The 16672-nt window shown below is 40.2% G+C and overlaps 1 protein-coding gene across 2 annotated transcripts in view; it reads right to left on the bottom strand.

Annotated features, from left to right (window-relative positions):
• The window catches only part of SLC4A8 (solute carrier family 4 member 8), an 84234-nt gene that overhangs the window by 27332 nt on the left and 40230 nt on the right, over nucleotides 1-16672 (bottom strand). Inside the window, exons 9-16 of one of the 2 annotated variants that reach the window (XM_058308206.2) lie at nucleotides 16131-16218; nucleotides 15025-15171; nucleotides 14082-14182; nucleotides 8441-8615; nucleotides 7712-7845; nucleotides 5462-5707; nucleotides 3182-3287; nucleotides 2400-2561 (exon numbers count right to left, since the gene is read on the bottom strand). In XM_058308206.2, coding sequence (XP_058164189.1) covers nucleotides 2400-2561; nucleotides 3182-3287; nucleotides 5462-5707; nucleotides 7712-7845; nucleotides 8441-8615; nucleotides 14082-14182; nucleotides 15025-15171; nucleotides 16131-16218 — 1159 coding nt within the window. The remainder of the gene's footprint in view (nucleotides 1-2399; nucleotides 2562-3181; nucleotides 3288-5461; nucleotides 5708-7711; nucleotides 7846-8440; nucleotides 8616-14081; nucleotides 14183-15024; nucleotides 15172-16130; nucleotides 16219-16672) is intronic. The other variant, XM_058308209.2, reaches the window with a different exon arrangement.

A 16672-nucleotide genomic window follows, 5' to 3' on the forward strand; every position in this document is an offset into this window, starting at 1 on the left:
TTAGGCTATGGTTCTAAAAACTTGGAATAAGGTTTTTTGGGACCAGCCAAGGTCCATTTGCACCAGCCAAGATCCTCTCGGCATCATCATCAACTCTTCTCCCTTATATCCAACATCCAATTCATCTGCAAGCTCTGCCAGCTCTACCTTCAATTCAGAACATATGCAGAAGCTGAGCATTTTTCTGACCACCTCCCCTTCTCCCATCTTCATTAAAGTTACCACCATCTCTTGACTGGATAACTGTAGCAGCCTCCTAACCCTGACTCTTTAAAGAGCAAAAATCCAAAAACCTAAGTCAGATTGTGTCATTCCTCTACTCAAAACTCTGAAATGGCTCCTCATCTGAGTTAAAACCCAAAGCCTTTCTGTGGCCTATGAGGCCTACCCGAACTGGTGCCCCCCCACCTGTCCAATCCCAGTGCCTACTATTCTCCTCACTTGCTCTGTTCCAGCCCCACAGACCTCCTAGCTGTTTCTGAAACAATCAGGCTCACTCCCCTCTCCACCAGGGCCATTGTACTTGCTGATCCTCTACCTAGAACAGTCTCCTCTAGTTAACTTCTTAGGTAGCTCCCTCACTAAATATCATCTTCTCTGTGAGAGCTTCTCTAAAGACCCTATTTAAAACTGGTCACACCCTCCATCCCAGCACTTCCTGTACCCCTTTCTTGCTTTATTTTTCTCTATAGCACTTATCACCGTCTTTTGGGGGGGATTACCACCCAGTTTGAGCGTTTCCCTTAAAGAACTGTTCCACTTTATAATTTAGCATAGCCTTAATAAAATACAGTTCCTATTAAGTGCCTGTCATAATCTTAACTTCCACCAGTGACAGAGAAAAATATATTTTAGCTACATATACCATCATCACCACCTTAACCTAATTTCACTTTTCCTTTGAAACCCCATCTCCCGTGAAACCCATCTTGACCATTCTGGCCCATTGGTTCTTCTGTCCTCGGAACTACTATGGTACTTACCTCCCAGGTGTCATCCAACTGTTTACTACTTTCTCATCTGGCACCTGATTGATTCATATGTTTTCCCTTCCTATCTGATTGTAGATAATATTTTTAAACATCTTTTACATTCCCTATAGTGCTTAACCCAGACCTGAGCAAGTAGTCAGTACACAATTGCCATTTGTTAACTATTGTCCAGATAGGAAATATAGCCCCAGTACTTATTTAATATGTGGCCCCTCAACTACTGTGTAGGTTCAGTGAGGGCTAAGTATGTGCTTTAGTCATGTATGTGCGTATAGTCAATATCTAATCAATTGTATCACTGATGTGGAGGCAGTGACCACTAGAGGTTCTGAGGGCAGGGAGAGGGAAAAACAGGTGTAATATGGGGGCATTTTGGGGACTTGGGAATTGTCCTGAATGACATTGCAATGACAGATACAGGCCATTGTATATCTTGCCATAACTTTCAAAATTGTGCAAGAGTGTAAACTACAATGTAAACTGTAATCCATTGTTTAGTGGCAATGCTCCAAAATGAGTTCATCAATTGCAATGAAAGTACCACACTAATGAGGGATGTTGTTAATGTGGGAAAGTGGGGGAGATGTGGGGACTAGGGCATGTGGGAATCCCCTATTATCTTTTATGTAACATTTATGTAATCTAACTATCTTTAAAAAAATAAAAAATTTTTAAAAATCTAATCAACCAAACCTCCCACCCATTACATATCCTTCTTTGCAGATGTCTGATTGAGACCTCACAGCTCGCTTTTAAAGCAATGGCTCCTTTCACCACACCATTCTCAGCCTCTGGTTTTGCCTTGCCAAAACTAGCAGAAAAGCCCTGGTAGCATAAAAATAATGCCCAATATATCAGGGAAGGTTACTGAAGCTTCAGTCACGCAAACCTAATCAGGAGCACGCCGGCTGCTACAGTCACTGTCGTCAGTGATTTCACAAGCTATTGCAGGAGCCATCTCTTGAAGGAGACTTTGGGGTCCCTACAGTGTCCAAGGCAATTATCCCAATTTACCATATTTGGGAGCCAGCCCTAGCTATTGCATGCTAGGTGTCCCAGCATTCTAAAAATGAAACTTAACAGCATTCTGGACATAAGACTTAATATCTTTTGGAGAACGCTACTATCACTTTAAACTCACCTGGTACTTTTTTCACCAGAAAGTCTCTAAATATTAACCCCTCATTCCATACCACATATCTGTGAAATAGGTTGATGGACACTAGGACAAGAGAAAGCCATGGTATAGCTCATCAGGACATTCGGAGTTCTCTACCTGCCAGTCTACTCAAAAAACATCATGGAAGCTGAGAACAGGCTCTTTTACATTAGAATTTGAACACAAAGAAATGCATATCCAGACAGCACTCTCTGATTAATTGTGGATTTGCGTTACACATGACCTACCCTGGTTGGGAAATAGCGGCTCGTCTTGAATGTCTTTAAGGTGCTTGAGAGGATGAAGGTGGTGAAAAAGAGAATGCAGGACCAAAAAAGCACATCAGGAGTGTAGGGTCCATGATGGCCGCATGCAGATCCCATGAACTCTCCATGCATCTCCTGGCATTCCTGGAGGAACAAGCACTCTGGGTGATTAACAGCAGGAACAAGGGAATATTAATAGATAGCTGCTGCTCCCTGATTGCACCACCTGTTATGATCCTGTGGTTGCTGGGGAATACAGGTGGCCAGCAGCACCACTTGAACTCCATGCAGTTTTGGGGCTCTCACTTGCAGGCCCCTTCCCAGCAGGGAGACCATTTATGGTTCTAAGATACTTTTGAAAATGAAACTGGAACAGTTCTGAGCAAATACTACTTCAAAGGATCTGGAAGGGCCCTAAGGAGTTTTGTGTTGTTTTTATTAAAGAGGGCCTCCAATCGTGAATATTCTTCAAGCCTCAAGAAACCAGGATCTGCCCCTTTCTGCTGCCTGGTTTTAGCACCACGTATCCTTAGTGTAGTTATTGGGCAGGACACCTGAGTGAGACTAGAAAGGTTATCTTCTTTTCCCTTTATATATAAGAAAACTTTAGGAAAACAAATTCAGTAGGAATTAATGAATATTTTAAAAACGGTTTATTTCTGTAAACTCAGAAGCATGCAAAAGGGCTACCCTACGTCCAGCTAGGTGTCCCTGTTCAACCCGGTGGTCACTATGCTAGGGTGTCTGGCAGTTCCCAGACTTACACTAACAGTCAGGTTGGCCCAGTTGACATACGATGCCATGATGTTATGATCCTTCCAGTACTGTAGGGTGTGGTTGTTTGGATTCTCTGGGAGAGTACACCTGCAACTGAGGAGAAAAGAAAAGATTTCTGAAAAAATCAGCCAAATATTCTACTAAACATTTTCATTCATGGTAGGGCTTTTCAAGATTCTGTCAGAGCCTGTCTTATTTCTCCTACATTTTTCTACATCAAACCCCTAAGGTTGTCCTATTGGTTAAAGTCTATCTGTAGGCCCACCACATCCCAGTTTCTCAGGCAATTGTTACTAAAGATAGACACAACCCAGTGCATGGGACTCGGATGAAATTGTGCAGACAACCAAGCTTGGCATCTCATATACCTGGAATGATTCCTGAGTTGGTTAGTCTCCATCTCTTAGCTCTTCCTCCGAAATTCAAGCTATATAACAAGGAGGACCTGATACCCCAGCCAGCTCTCAAAAATTTCCTCCAAGGCTGGATAGCTTGCTCCCTATATCCCCTGTTGCATTCCTGTTCTGATCATTGGAGACTCCTGGCATAGTGATGCAAGCTCTTCCTGATACTGCACTAAACCCTGCAATAGTCCACCCCATGACATTGGCCATGCTTGTGCTGGGGCTAGTTGTGCCAGTTCCATTAGCTTCCCCAGGCCTCCTCCTCCATCCAGACCAGACTTCCCCCTCCTGCCCACCTGGCCACACATGTTGCCTTGCAGTCCCAGCATGCTTGTGCCTGAACTGGCTCCCCGTGTGATCAACTGACACAATCATCCCCACCAATTTTGTTTTATCTGCAAATTTAATGCCTTCTAAGATGTAGCATGATGGAATTAATATTCAAAATGATCTCAATACTATAGAATAATGGGAGACCACGGAAGTATAAAGTAATAGAGAAAGCCAGAAAGCCCTACATTTAGGTTTAAAAATTCAGTTCCATACACATTAACATAAAATAATTTAAATGGTTGGAGAATTCTGACTTCACGTCAGTTTCATATGAACCAACAGTTTATATATACACAACTATGAAATGCAATGATGAAAAATGCCATCTTGAGCCTTATTAACCAAGAATTACAAGACCCATATCTGATGTCTACTCAATCCAGAGCTGGTCACTTTTGCCTGTCTTCTCCTACTAGAATATATGCCTCACAAGGGTAGATCATTTGTCTGTCATGTTCATCATAATGTTTGCAAGGCCTAAAGCAGTGTCTGGCACATAGCAAGTGCTCAATAAATATTTGTTAAATAAATGCTGAAAAGAGATTGGAAGTTAAATCTTACAGAAATCAGAAGGTTAGTGCCAATTGGTAATCTAAGCTTGAAGATTATACTCCCTTACAGTTTTTATTTTGTAAAAAAAAAAGATGTAATCCTAATAAATTTTTTGTTAATTCTGATTTTAAAAAGGCTTATGAATGACTAACTACAATAAATAAAAATGTATTTGTGGCTAATTCACAGACGGCCTCATGGAATATGCTCTCCCTTCTGAGGCAGTTTCAAATTGAAATTGTTCACTTCACACCCATACCCTCTACATCAGAACTGTCTACCCAGAAGAGAAAGAACTTGTGTGCTAAGGAAAAGGAGCTTTAGACATTATTTGGACAGCTCCAGAGAAGAAATGGTTTACAGGACAAGATTCTCTCAGATGGTTGGAAACACTGCCAGAAATTGTTGTTGTTTTTTCTAGTTTATTCAAACTTATTGAACAATGGGAAAAAAAACAACAACACAGCCTCAAGTTGAAATCTAAAAAAATATATTTAAGTTTCTAGACTTTTATGATATAGAGTAAGAAACCCTATATCTGTAAGGAATTACTAATATATCTTTGTCTAATAATTCCAAAGAATTGCCTGTACATTCCTTCAGAGAAAGAGAGTTCACACATTCAACTGATAACACGATCCTGGGGCTCACAAGTCCTTGTAACAAAGAAATTCTTTCCAATAACTAACTCAAATTCTCCTCACAACTTTAGAGCCTATTTTAGTTTCAATGCCTGGAACCAAAAGACATGCTCTGGAAAGCATTTCTCGAGTCCCTTCTTAATCCATCCTCTGGCATCATTTTGATTGTTCTCCTCTGGCAGACTTCCACGTTTCATCCATATCTGAGTTCTGTTTCCCAGGGGACCAAGAAATTTTCTTAACAGAAGCTACAAGCACTGCCTGACACACTATATCAACCATTAAACTCAGGCTCTTTGCTCATTTTTTTTTACAAGATAGCCAGAAGTACACTTACTAATAGAGGCTAAGGTGGTCCAGCTGGCTGTGCATGTGGATGGGGTAGGTCTCTGCCAGGTGAATCAGTTTTTCTATTGCTTCATAGATGAAAATAATACAAATCAGGGAGGCAAATGCTTCTTCAGTGAAGCGGGTAATGTAGCAGACAAGGGAACTGGCATCAGTTGCCACAAGAACAATACACAGGAAGGCGGTCCACAGCCCAATACAAGCTCGCAGGGAGAGGTATGAAAGAGCGTAGTCTCTGAAATAAGACCAAAGTTCATCAAAAAGCATGAATGGATGGAATGAAGAGACAAAGGTCTGCAATCTAAAACTCTTTAAAAATAAAGGTTATTATATTAAATCTAAATATTTGTTATTCCTTAAAAAAAAAAAGAAATAGACTGATTAATGAATTTTTTAAAAATGAGCCATCTCTATATTGTCTACAAAAGACCCACCTCAGATATAAGGACACAACCAGGATAAAAGTGAAAGTTTGGAAAAAGGTATTCCATCCAAATAGTAACCACAAAAGAGCTGGAGAAGACCAGATAAATATAAAATAACACTTTAGAATATGAACAATAATTACTCAGTGCAACTAGCAAATTGTTCCTGTGATTAGTATTCTGTAATTTTCTTCATACAAAATAAACACTTGCTTTTAATTGAGGAGGACTGGAGAAGAGATCGATTTTTGGATACTTTGTTTTTGTTTAACCCTTTTTCATTCATACTCTTTAAATAAAAGAATCCATCTGGATCCATAATGATTTAGCGTGACTCCAGTTGAACAAGATTTTGAGTTTTTCTCCTCATAAAATTATGAGTTGACAAATTTTTATCTGCTGTAATTCATTCCAATAAGATGTGAAGAATTTCCAAATAGGGATTTGATTATCTAGAAAGAATTATAGCCTAAATGGAAATTAAATAACTAAACCAATAATTTATTTCATTCTTAGAGATTATTATATCTAATAGAGCTGTAATATAAAAATTAGAATTGTGTTTTAATTAATTTCTATATTTGAATTATTATTTATATCTATAAATGTTTATTGCTATACTATTTTTTATAATTGATTATATTAAATCTAAACTTGCCTTGAACTTTCATTTAAAATTTTTAATTTCTTTTAATCTATTTTTCTATTTATTTTACAATTTTACAATAAAAGACTTTGTAACAGGTTAAAAAAAGCCATTGATTATATATTTTGGATAGATCATATGGTATGTGAATATATCTCAATAAAACTGCTTAATAAACAAATAAATAAGTGTGTAAGAACAGCCAGAAACAGGAGGCATGTACAGCAGGGGAAACAGAGATTGAGAGGTGAGGAATTCTGTTTGTCAGTTTTTTTGTTTATTATTATTATTGAAATAATGAAAATGTTTTAATAAATGATTGAAGTGATGAACGCACAATTATGTTATTATATCAAATTGATTGCACACTATAAAAAACTGTATGCTTTATTAATATGTATCAATAAAATTGATTTGTTTAAAAAAAAACAAAACACAAAGGGCCAGAAAGGAGGCTACTGCATTTCCTATCATCCATACCAGCATTACAACACTACTTATCCCTAATTCTGACTGTATTTTACTCCTAAATGCTGCTCTGGGACAGTTATGACAAAGACTTGCTTCATGGGTGGTAGCCATAGCAAGGACATGGTAATTAAGATCTCATTCTTGTATTAATAAAGAATTGTCCCATCCCCTCACATGCTCCTACTTCTAATACAAAATGAGAAAAAGATTTTATGGAAAAATAGGGAAACTGGGGCATTGTTGAGTCCCCATCACCACTACCAACGAGGATATAAAAGGGATAACAGACCAAATTAAAAATTGACTTGAAACGGAAATAGAGGAGTGTGGATTAGCTAGGGAATTTTTTTTTAGGAGCTACTGGAGATTGAACACAGGACCTCGTACATGGGAAGCAGCGGCTCAACCTCTTGAGTTACATCTGCTCCCCAGGAAATATTTTTAAAGATAAAATGTCAGGACTTCAAGAATGGTTTAGGGATATTTACGAATCTCTTTAAGAACAGGAGATCTGCTCTTTTAGGGATGATACTCCCTGGAGGCACTCCAACAGGCCAAATGATATTCCTCCATCAGGTTTCTTATAGTCCAGGATGATATTTGCCTACTTGTGCTCACATAGGACCCTGGCATTCAACCCTGGCAGCACAATAACCATGTCCAGTTAAGAGTTTTCAGAAAAAAATGAGGGTCTTACTTGCAGAATTTGAACAAAATCTTTTCAAACACGAGCACGGGCCCTGTACTTCCCAGGATGGTGAGAGCCTGTCCCGCAAACAAGGAATAAGCAATGCCAGTCATGGAGGCTCCAAACAAGGATTCAATTGCACTCTGAGGAGAAAAGAAACCATCACTGAGCCTATAGGCCATCAGTAAAGAGTAGCAGGCTTATGTACATTCCTAACTTGGCTCTCATGTGTGCCTGGACAGTCATTTGCTTGTATTTCATCTTAGCAAAAGTGATGTGTACACACCATCTAATACTCCTGTAAATGGATACCACTTTAATAATTCAGATGCCTAAATCTATCCTCGTATGATTCCTCAACAAAGTCCTGTTTTGCAACAATTCAATTCAGTACTTGAAAAAATAAATAGAAACCACAATGATACTGTTCACACTACAAGCTGTCACACTGAATCACCTTATATGTTATTTTTAATGGCTCAGTATATTCATTTTCCATCCATGGGATAATGGGCAATTCAACTAGGCAATCAGCTACTGAGATTGATACTCAAGCAGATGAAATCTGTTCTATAGAAAGAACAGTGTTTCTGTTTGGTATGAAGTCAGAAGACCACGAGGGTTCAGTAGGGAGAATCCAATCTTCTCAGTCCTAGCCCTGGTAATTTTCCCTGCAGTGGGCTGGGTTGCCACCCATAGTCTTGCTCAGGATCATTAGAAATGGTTAAAAGTTCTTACTATGCGTCCCTCAGTGGCTTCTCCGAGCAGTCCCCCAAAGGTGATAACAGGTGACATGCAGGCACAGTACAGGAACAGAAAGGAGGCCAAACACTGCAAGCTGAGTGCATCCCGGTAGTCGCTCCAGTACCAGGGGGCCTTCCGCTTGATGTCCAGCACCAAGCCCCCAAACAGCCTGTGGAAACATGGCAGGCAGGCCTCTAACGCAGTCCAACTTCCACAAAAGGGTACAAACAACACACATTTGAAAACATTTCAAATGCGCTCTGTATTGACTGAGGTAATACTCTGGCTTCAATTTCACCCCAAGTAGAGGAGATTTCTCTGGGATCAGCACAGATTCTATTTTCAACAAAGGGTATGACTTATAGTATATTTGAATTATTGTCCCAAACATTGAAGAAGTTAATATAGTAATGTATATTACCCATTCAATAAAAAGTTCAAAAAATTAACATGAAAGCAAGCATTAGCTTCAAACTTCAAATTCTAAACTGTTAAGAAGAAATGTGCAAAATCAATTCACGGTATTAAAATTGTTATTTTTTCATTACATATTTTCTAAATAAAAAGCCCCTATCACATGCACTTTCATATTCTGAACAATTGCCCACCTTCCCCTTGGGAAATTCGCATAAAAAATACATTCATGCAGTTGATAAGTATTAGCAGACACGTGGTGCCAAGCACTGTGCCAGGTACTGAGGCTTCAGCAGTGAGCAAGACAGACACAGCCCTTCCTCTCCAGCACCAACAGTCTAGTGCAGGAGAGAGGCAGCACTGGGAGGGTGCTAAAGCAGCAGAAACCAGGAAGGGGCATTTCAGCTGAGACTTGAAGGGTGGACCGGGAGTTCATCGGATGAAGCACAGAAGCTGGCGTGGGTAACACCTAAAGGTAAGAGCACACGGCAGGTTTTGAGGGGTTGAAAGATTATTATGGTTGGAAAACACAGCATGCGTGAAGAAGAGATACCAATAGATGAGACCAGAGAAGCTGAAGAAGCGAGTCGTGAAGGGCCTCGTAAACTGTTTTAAGGAATTTGAATCTTATCCTAATGGCACAACAAGTTTTAAGGATTGTAAACAGGGGAGTGACATAAATGAACAGCCATTCTGGAAGAACCACTCTGGTGACAGTGTGATGAATGGAGCCTGGGATTGGAATGAGAAGGATTAATCAAGAGACAAGGTCAACAGGACTTGGTGGTAGGACTTCAGGGTCCCTCTCCACTTGCCAAGGGTAAGACAGATCAGATGGAGTCACTTTTTCTAAGGGTAGAGTCATTGTATCAGGATGAAATTTATGAGGTCACTGACAAAAGAAGCCACTCAGCATTCTACAGGCCAAATTTCTTCTACAAATCCATGATAAAAAGGATGGGGGGCAGGGGCTGTTGTAGAATGTGGACCTAATAACCAAATGTAAGTCTTGATTGTATTCTATATAGAACAAATGAACTCTAAAAATATGTTGCTAAGACAATCACAAAAAGCTTAGTATGTACTGAGAATTAGATGATTTAAAGAATTACTGTTAATTTTGTTAGACTAGATAATAGCATGATGTTTGTCTTTTTTAAAATGTTCTTATTAGAGATACATACTGAAGTATTTACAGGTAAAATGATATGATGTCAGTGATTTAGGTTTAAAATAATCTAGAAAACATAAAATAAAACAATAAAGGGGGAAAATAGATAAAACAAGATTGTCAAAATGTTGATAATTGTTGATCATTACATGGGGGTTCATTATAATATTCTCTATAACATTTCACATTTTTGAAGTTTTCTACAATAAAAAGCTAAGGGGAAAAAAACAACAAAAAACCAAGCTACTCTTTCACGCAAAGCGGCTTAGCCAGTTCTTTCTTTCTTCCTCTCTGCCTAGGAGCCTGGCAGAGCCAGCTCTCCACGCAAATGCTCTCTATCTAAATGGGCACCACGGGTGTGCACGTGGGCAGGCACTGTTCTCTCTTACCCACCCGCTTTCACCTTTGGTCCTGGTGGGTGTAGTCGGGATTCACCTCTCCTCGCCTTTCGGCAGTAACATCCACAGTCCGGGTCTGGGCTTAGGGAAGATGGGCAAAGCCACCCTCTCAGTCTGCTTTAGCTTTAGCCCATCCAGCAAACCCAGCTTAGGGAAAGGAGCTGTCGACAGGGTCTAACCTAGGTCACGGGAGTTATGCCTCAGGGCTTGGGGTCAAGACTTCAGTTAGAAATAAAGCTTCGTTTGTTTTGCTTTCTCTTCTGGGAAAATAGCCCCTCGAGAAGGTTGCAGGCAGCAGAAACTCATCTGGAGCAGGATTTCCAGGTTCTGAGTCATTAGCTGACACATCATCTTCTGTCCACGTTAATCTCACCTTTTAATCACCAATGATCTTTCTCTGAAGAGCATTATTCTGGGAGAAGAATCTCCTGCGATAACGAGACTCCACTCCACCACACCCCACTGAGGCAACCCAAATTGCTGCCGTGACTGGTCAGTCCCTGCACTCAGGTAACACCTTCTGAGAGAAGGAGTGTCTGTGAGGAACAGACAAAGATTTACGTGAACGGCTTTTTGAGAAACCATAGGAAGGGAAGACACCACTCTCTGTTTAGTGGTGATTAAAAGGGAGAAAAAGGTTGAGACATATCAATGGTATAACTATAAATTAATAATTTCTGAATAGTATTTATAGTCAGCCCCATACTTCATACATGCATAAAATCAGACCATAATCACACGCTTGGTACAGATTTTACTCAAGCAGGGATGCTTCCCTCTATACTTGAAAATTCCTTTCCCTTAAAATACTCTGCTTGCTGTTCAAGTCTTTGGGGGCAAGAAGCACACAGGGATATGAATTTAAGCTTGATGCAAGAAAGACTTACCAGTGTGGAGGGTCACTAGGCTCTGGATCATTGACTTAGGGTGCCCTTCCCTGGAGGGCTTTAGGGACAGGCCAGTCATCCATTTGTCTGGTGTGCTTTGGAAGAAACCTGTTTGAAGTGTGGGGGGATCATCGAGATAGCAGCTCCTGATTCTTTCATCAACCCTTCCCAAAAGTGGCATCCCCAATAAAGGAAAAAAATCTACCCTTTCTAGAGCACCCTCCCTGCTGTGAGGTTTCTGGCCTGGGAACACTCTAGCCAGACCTTCCTCTTTGTAGTGCATGGGAATGCAGTGGTATCACTTCCTGGGTCAATGTCAGGGAGACTCTAACACTGTCTTAGCTCTGACTTGGAAGGTCAGATAATACAGAACTCAAACCACTACTTTCTCTGTTTCTACTTTGATTCCTTCCCTACCTTTCCTAAAGTCTACTCTACCCCATCTTCAAATGCTTCTCCATCCAATGAGGATAACATCTCCCAAATCTCCAAGTTTTGCCCTAAGGTTATGTAACATGAAATGCATAAACTAGGTTTTCTACCTCCAAGAAATACAACTAATAGTTTAAAGAATTATAAAACCCAGGCTAATGTGTTTTTAGTCTGTGAAGTCCAGGAAAGTCTGGAAGTTTCCAGGATGTCTACCATCAGGGAAAGGTTCATGTTTACCACCCACTTACCCCTATATTTTGAGTTTGGGATAGGGACCAGAGTTGACATAGAACTATGGTTACAAAGAGAGAGAGACCATGTCTCTTGAGGTCTTTAATTAAGGGCTCTGAGGAAAATTCAGAAGCTCACACTGAGTAGACCTATCTCTGGGCCTAAATAACCCTTCTTTCTAGCTTTGTCAATTCCAAAAGTTCCTGACACAACATTATGGGAAAACTCCCTCAAACCTCATTTGAATTTGCAAGTAAAGGTGACTAGGGTTTGTGATTATGCATATGATAGACCTGACAATATGGAATTTCCTTTTGAGACTTCAGGTATCACTTCTAAGATTCTAGAACTTTTGGGATAAAGTCAGTGGTCTCCCAAATTCCCATGTGAAATTGATTATAAGCAACCTCCCCCAAAAGGCCTGGAACCCTAGTTTATTTTCTCTTTGACACCAACAGATACTTGAAATCTCACCTCTGCATGGATATCTGTTTGGAGGAAATCCTATTGCCCTCAATTCCACTACATTCAAATTCCTGAAGTATGGACATCATTTAGACCTAAAGGAGAAATCCTAATTCTGAAATACTATCAAATGCATACTCAAGACCCTTCCCCCCCAAAAATGACACTTATTCTAGATCTCAGTATTGGTACCTTTCTCCCAGCCAATTCATTCTCTTCCCAACTTCAAAAAATGTTGCACTCACTCTTGAAGACTTCTCCCTCTTTCCAGTGACCCTTTCCACTTACAAGGCTCCTACTTTCTTCTACCACTCCACTCCCAGAGCCTAGCTATCTTCTCACACCCTTAATTCATGCCTCCAACCAGGAAACACATTCCCTTGTGAGGGCACTGGTAGTTAAATGTCATTCCTTTCTGCTTCTCTGTCTCCTCTCTTGACTTCTCCCCGAATTTCTAAGAGTGTATGTGGGGGGGGGCTAGGGTGGAGGGAAATCACCCTTTACAATTCCAAAACAAATAAATAACCAAACACCTGAGTTTTTACTGCATTCCATTGTGTAGAGTACTGAGGATAGAAGAATAAAGAAAGCAGTATTCAAACAAAGAGGATAGAAAGAAGGTCAAAAGAGGGAATGGAGAACATAAAGGCTTCTCTGCATGGCCTGAGTTCAGTCCTGAGAATCTCCATTCAGCAGATCTTCCTCAGACACAAGCACAACTTAGAGAGCCAGCACCATAGTTTCAAACCTCTCCCATGATCTGGGAATACCACACCAACCTAAAATATCATCCTCTTTTACCACCTTTCTACTTGAGGAATAAAATATCCTACTCTAGGGACCTGACTTTCTTGCCTACAAAGAGGGCCTCTGTGGGCATCCGTTCTTCAACTCCTGCCCTAGAAAAGTATATTGCCTACTTGAAATACACTTACTCTTAAGATAGTATCTATCTTCCTATCCTAATGGAGTTTCTTAATACAGAATGATCACTCACCATTTATCCATATCTAATCCATTCTATGCTACAGGATAGCATCACTCTAGAAATAGTAATTCATTCATCAAATATCAGTTGAGTGCCTGCTCTGTGCCAACCACTGTGCTGAGTGCTGGGCCTAGAGTGGTTAGCAAGACAGATGGGGTCCCTGCACTGCCCTATGGAGCAAACAGGGTAGCAAGAAAGATAACTAATCAAGCAATAATTGTAAAGTATGATAAGGGCTGTAATAAGAAGCTCAATGCTGTGACATCACATAGCAAGAACACCTAACCTTATCTATAGGGAGTCCTGGAAGGTGTTCCAAAGGAAATGATACCTAATCTGAGACAAAGGTTAAGGAGGAGTTAGCCAGGAGATGAGGAAGGAAAAGAGTGTTAAAATCAGAGAGAACAATGTGTGGGAAGGACTGAAAATGAGACAAAACATGGTAGGTGGTTTGGGAACCTGAATGAAGGAATACAGTATTTGAGCTATTTGTAATATTTATAGTCAGTGATTTCTATTTGAAAAGTCATTATTCTCAGCCAATGAACACACGACAAAGAAGAAGGCTGAAAACAAAAAGGACACCTCATTCTTTTACGCAACTTCTGGCCAGAAAGCAGCATCAGCTGTGAAATGTCCCAGAACTTACCGCCCAGTACGCTGAAGTTCTGGCCCACTGTGGCCCCCGTGTGGTTCTGCTTCTATGTGACAGACATTTCCATTTGGAACACCAGGCATCTTCCTTTTTTCCTATTAACAGAGAATCACAAAATTAGTAAAATCATCCATCTGGTCAGTTCTCCATGCCAGCAGAGGAGAGTGGTGATTGGACAACCCCAAACTAGCCAAAATACCCAAGTATTTCTCTGTAGCTTTCATATGCATTTTCTGATTTGGAACTGTTTACTGACTTTCCTGGGGCAGGGGGAGTGCATGTATAATCTCTCTTCTTATCCACTAGTGTGGATTTCTGACACTTCTTGTGTGGAAACAGAAAAAGTGAGGCTTCGATACCAAATATGACCTAAGTTCAAGTTTCAAATCTGCCTCTATACATTCTTACTTACTTTTAAACCTTCCCTAGCAGATAGTTTTATTCCAAGTTTTTATTTTTAATTTATAAAACTAGAGCTAATAATATTTATTCAGGATGTTACTGTGTAGGTTAAATTAGTCTATGTAAAGTGCCTGGCCCTAGGTCTAGCACATAGTAGGAGTTCCCTTACCATCTTTGTTAAGAAAGTGTGGGGGAACTCTGTTTGCTCTCCCTACACAACTTGCTCTTTTTGTTGGTGGCTTTGGACATGATGTGCTCCCAAGAAATGTCCTCTCCTCCCCTCTCTGCCATTCCACACCAATCCTTCAAAACGTAGCTTAAAATTCACCCCTCTTAATCCTGACTGACCCCATCACACCTGAGCCAATCTGTATTTCTGCAGATTCATGTTTTCGTTACTTGTCTGACTTTCTAGGTGCCCCCAAACTGGCCATGTCTTCATTTATTTAGCATACACCCACATGGTCTTTGCTTTGTCCATAGCAGGTACTTGATAAGTGACACTAACCGCCATGGGCTGATATGCATACATTACCTGGGAAGGGACATTTTTGGGAGGCTCAATTCTAATGGAGGGATCCCACTCCCCTGGAGGGAGCACCGTCACCTGGTCCAGGAACTCGTCAATCCCTGCCAAGAGGTCATCTCGTTCTTTTGCCTTATATGCCACATCATGAAAAATCTACAGAGAAGGAAAAAACCCTCAGGAAGGTGAAAGTAAAAAAAAAAAAAAAATGGCCAATGGACAAGGTGCATGGTAAAGGAATGATAAAGCCTCTTGATTTTTATCTCTGCCATGGAGATGAGATGTGGGAAACTTGAGCACTTAGAGAAATGCAAGGATAAAAGAATTTAAAAATGAACTTTGCGATGAGATGGATGAGTCAAACAGAATTAAATGTATGTTTGCTAGTTTAAGAAAAGCTAAGACATGACTCTAAAGTTGTACAATTCTATTATCTCCTCAAAAATGGAACAAAGGCATGATGCATTAAAAATTTTTCTGATCAAATGAATAGAATAACTGGATGGGAGTGCTAATGAAGGTCCTCTAGGAAAGGAGCCTCCCAATCAAAGAGAGCTTATACAACAGCTCATGCCTGCTCCCTATAATACAGGTCTGACGTGAGCAGGGCTGTCCTCACCAGGGTATGTACTATGGGCACAGCATCACGGGCAGTCAATGTATGGAGGCCTTGACTCAGTCAGGACATTAACCTTACAGCTCCAAGGTCATACTCCTGGACGCTATACAAACCGGTTTCATTTATGTGCAACTGGAACTAGGTTTCATTAAGTAAATAGCTTGGACGCATTGAATTAACCACCTTCTCTAGAAAGTTAAGTCAGCCTTAATGTATTTGTCTCTAAGAATCCTACTTGGCAATAAAATATTTTCCAGAAAGAGATTTCTCTGCATTCCAGATTACTCAAAAAAAAGGAAGAAAGGACTAGAAGAAAAATCCCCAGAAAGTCTGGTCTTCCCACAATAGGCTCTCAGAAAAGAGCATGAATGGCTTCCCAGCAGGCTTTACAGTTGTAATTATTTTATCTCTCAAATCTAGCATAACACCTGGCACTGAATAGACCTTTAATACATATTTACAGGATGAATTAATGAGAAGCAGAGGTGGTGCATACCTCATCTGTCATGATGGTGGCCATAGATCTGCCGATCTCATGATATTGCTGAGCCTTCCCTACCGGACCCAGTAAGATAAACAAAAACCTGGCAACAAAATTGAATAGGAAATTATGTAAAGAAACAGAAAGAAGGGGCATCTTACTCCTCTCTAAGAAGCAGAACATTTTTCTTTCCTATCAAACAAAATCATCACTGTACTGTCAATGAAAGGAAACATGCTGGTAATGGAGCAATATGAGTCACCTTGACCTAAGAGTTCCTTTATAGGCATGGGAAGCTAATTGTATGACTCCATTCAATAATGTGGTTACATTTCTGAGAGTTTCCACAGACACAGTTCCTTGCTATAGAAAGACACTTTTTCAAAACACAGCATTTTAAATCAAGATTACCTGAATCCTATTTATTGCTCTAATAAGAAAAGGATGGGGAGAGGTGAGGGATAAGGAAGATGAAATGTTGAAATGGCCAAGCCCTATAGATGAGTCTAAATTGTGATCTGGACATCTGAATACTCTGTAAGTAGTGGGGCGTTGAA

This window comes from Dasypus novemcinctus, chromosome 12 (genome assembly GCF_030445035.2).
Source record: "Dasypus novemcinctus isolate mDasNov1 chromosome 12, mDasNov1.1.hap2, whole genome shotgun sequence".
Lineage (NCBI taxonomy): Eukaryota > Metazoa > Chordata > Mammalia > Cingulata > Dasypodidae > Dasypus > Dasypus novemcinctus.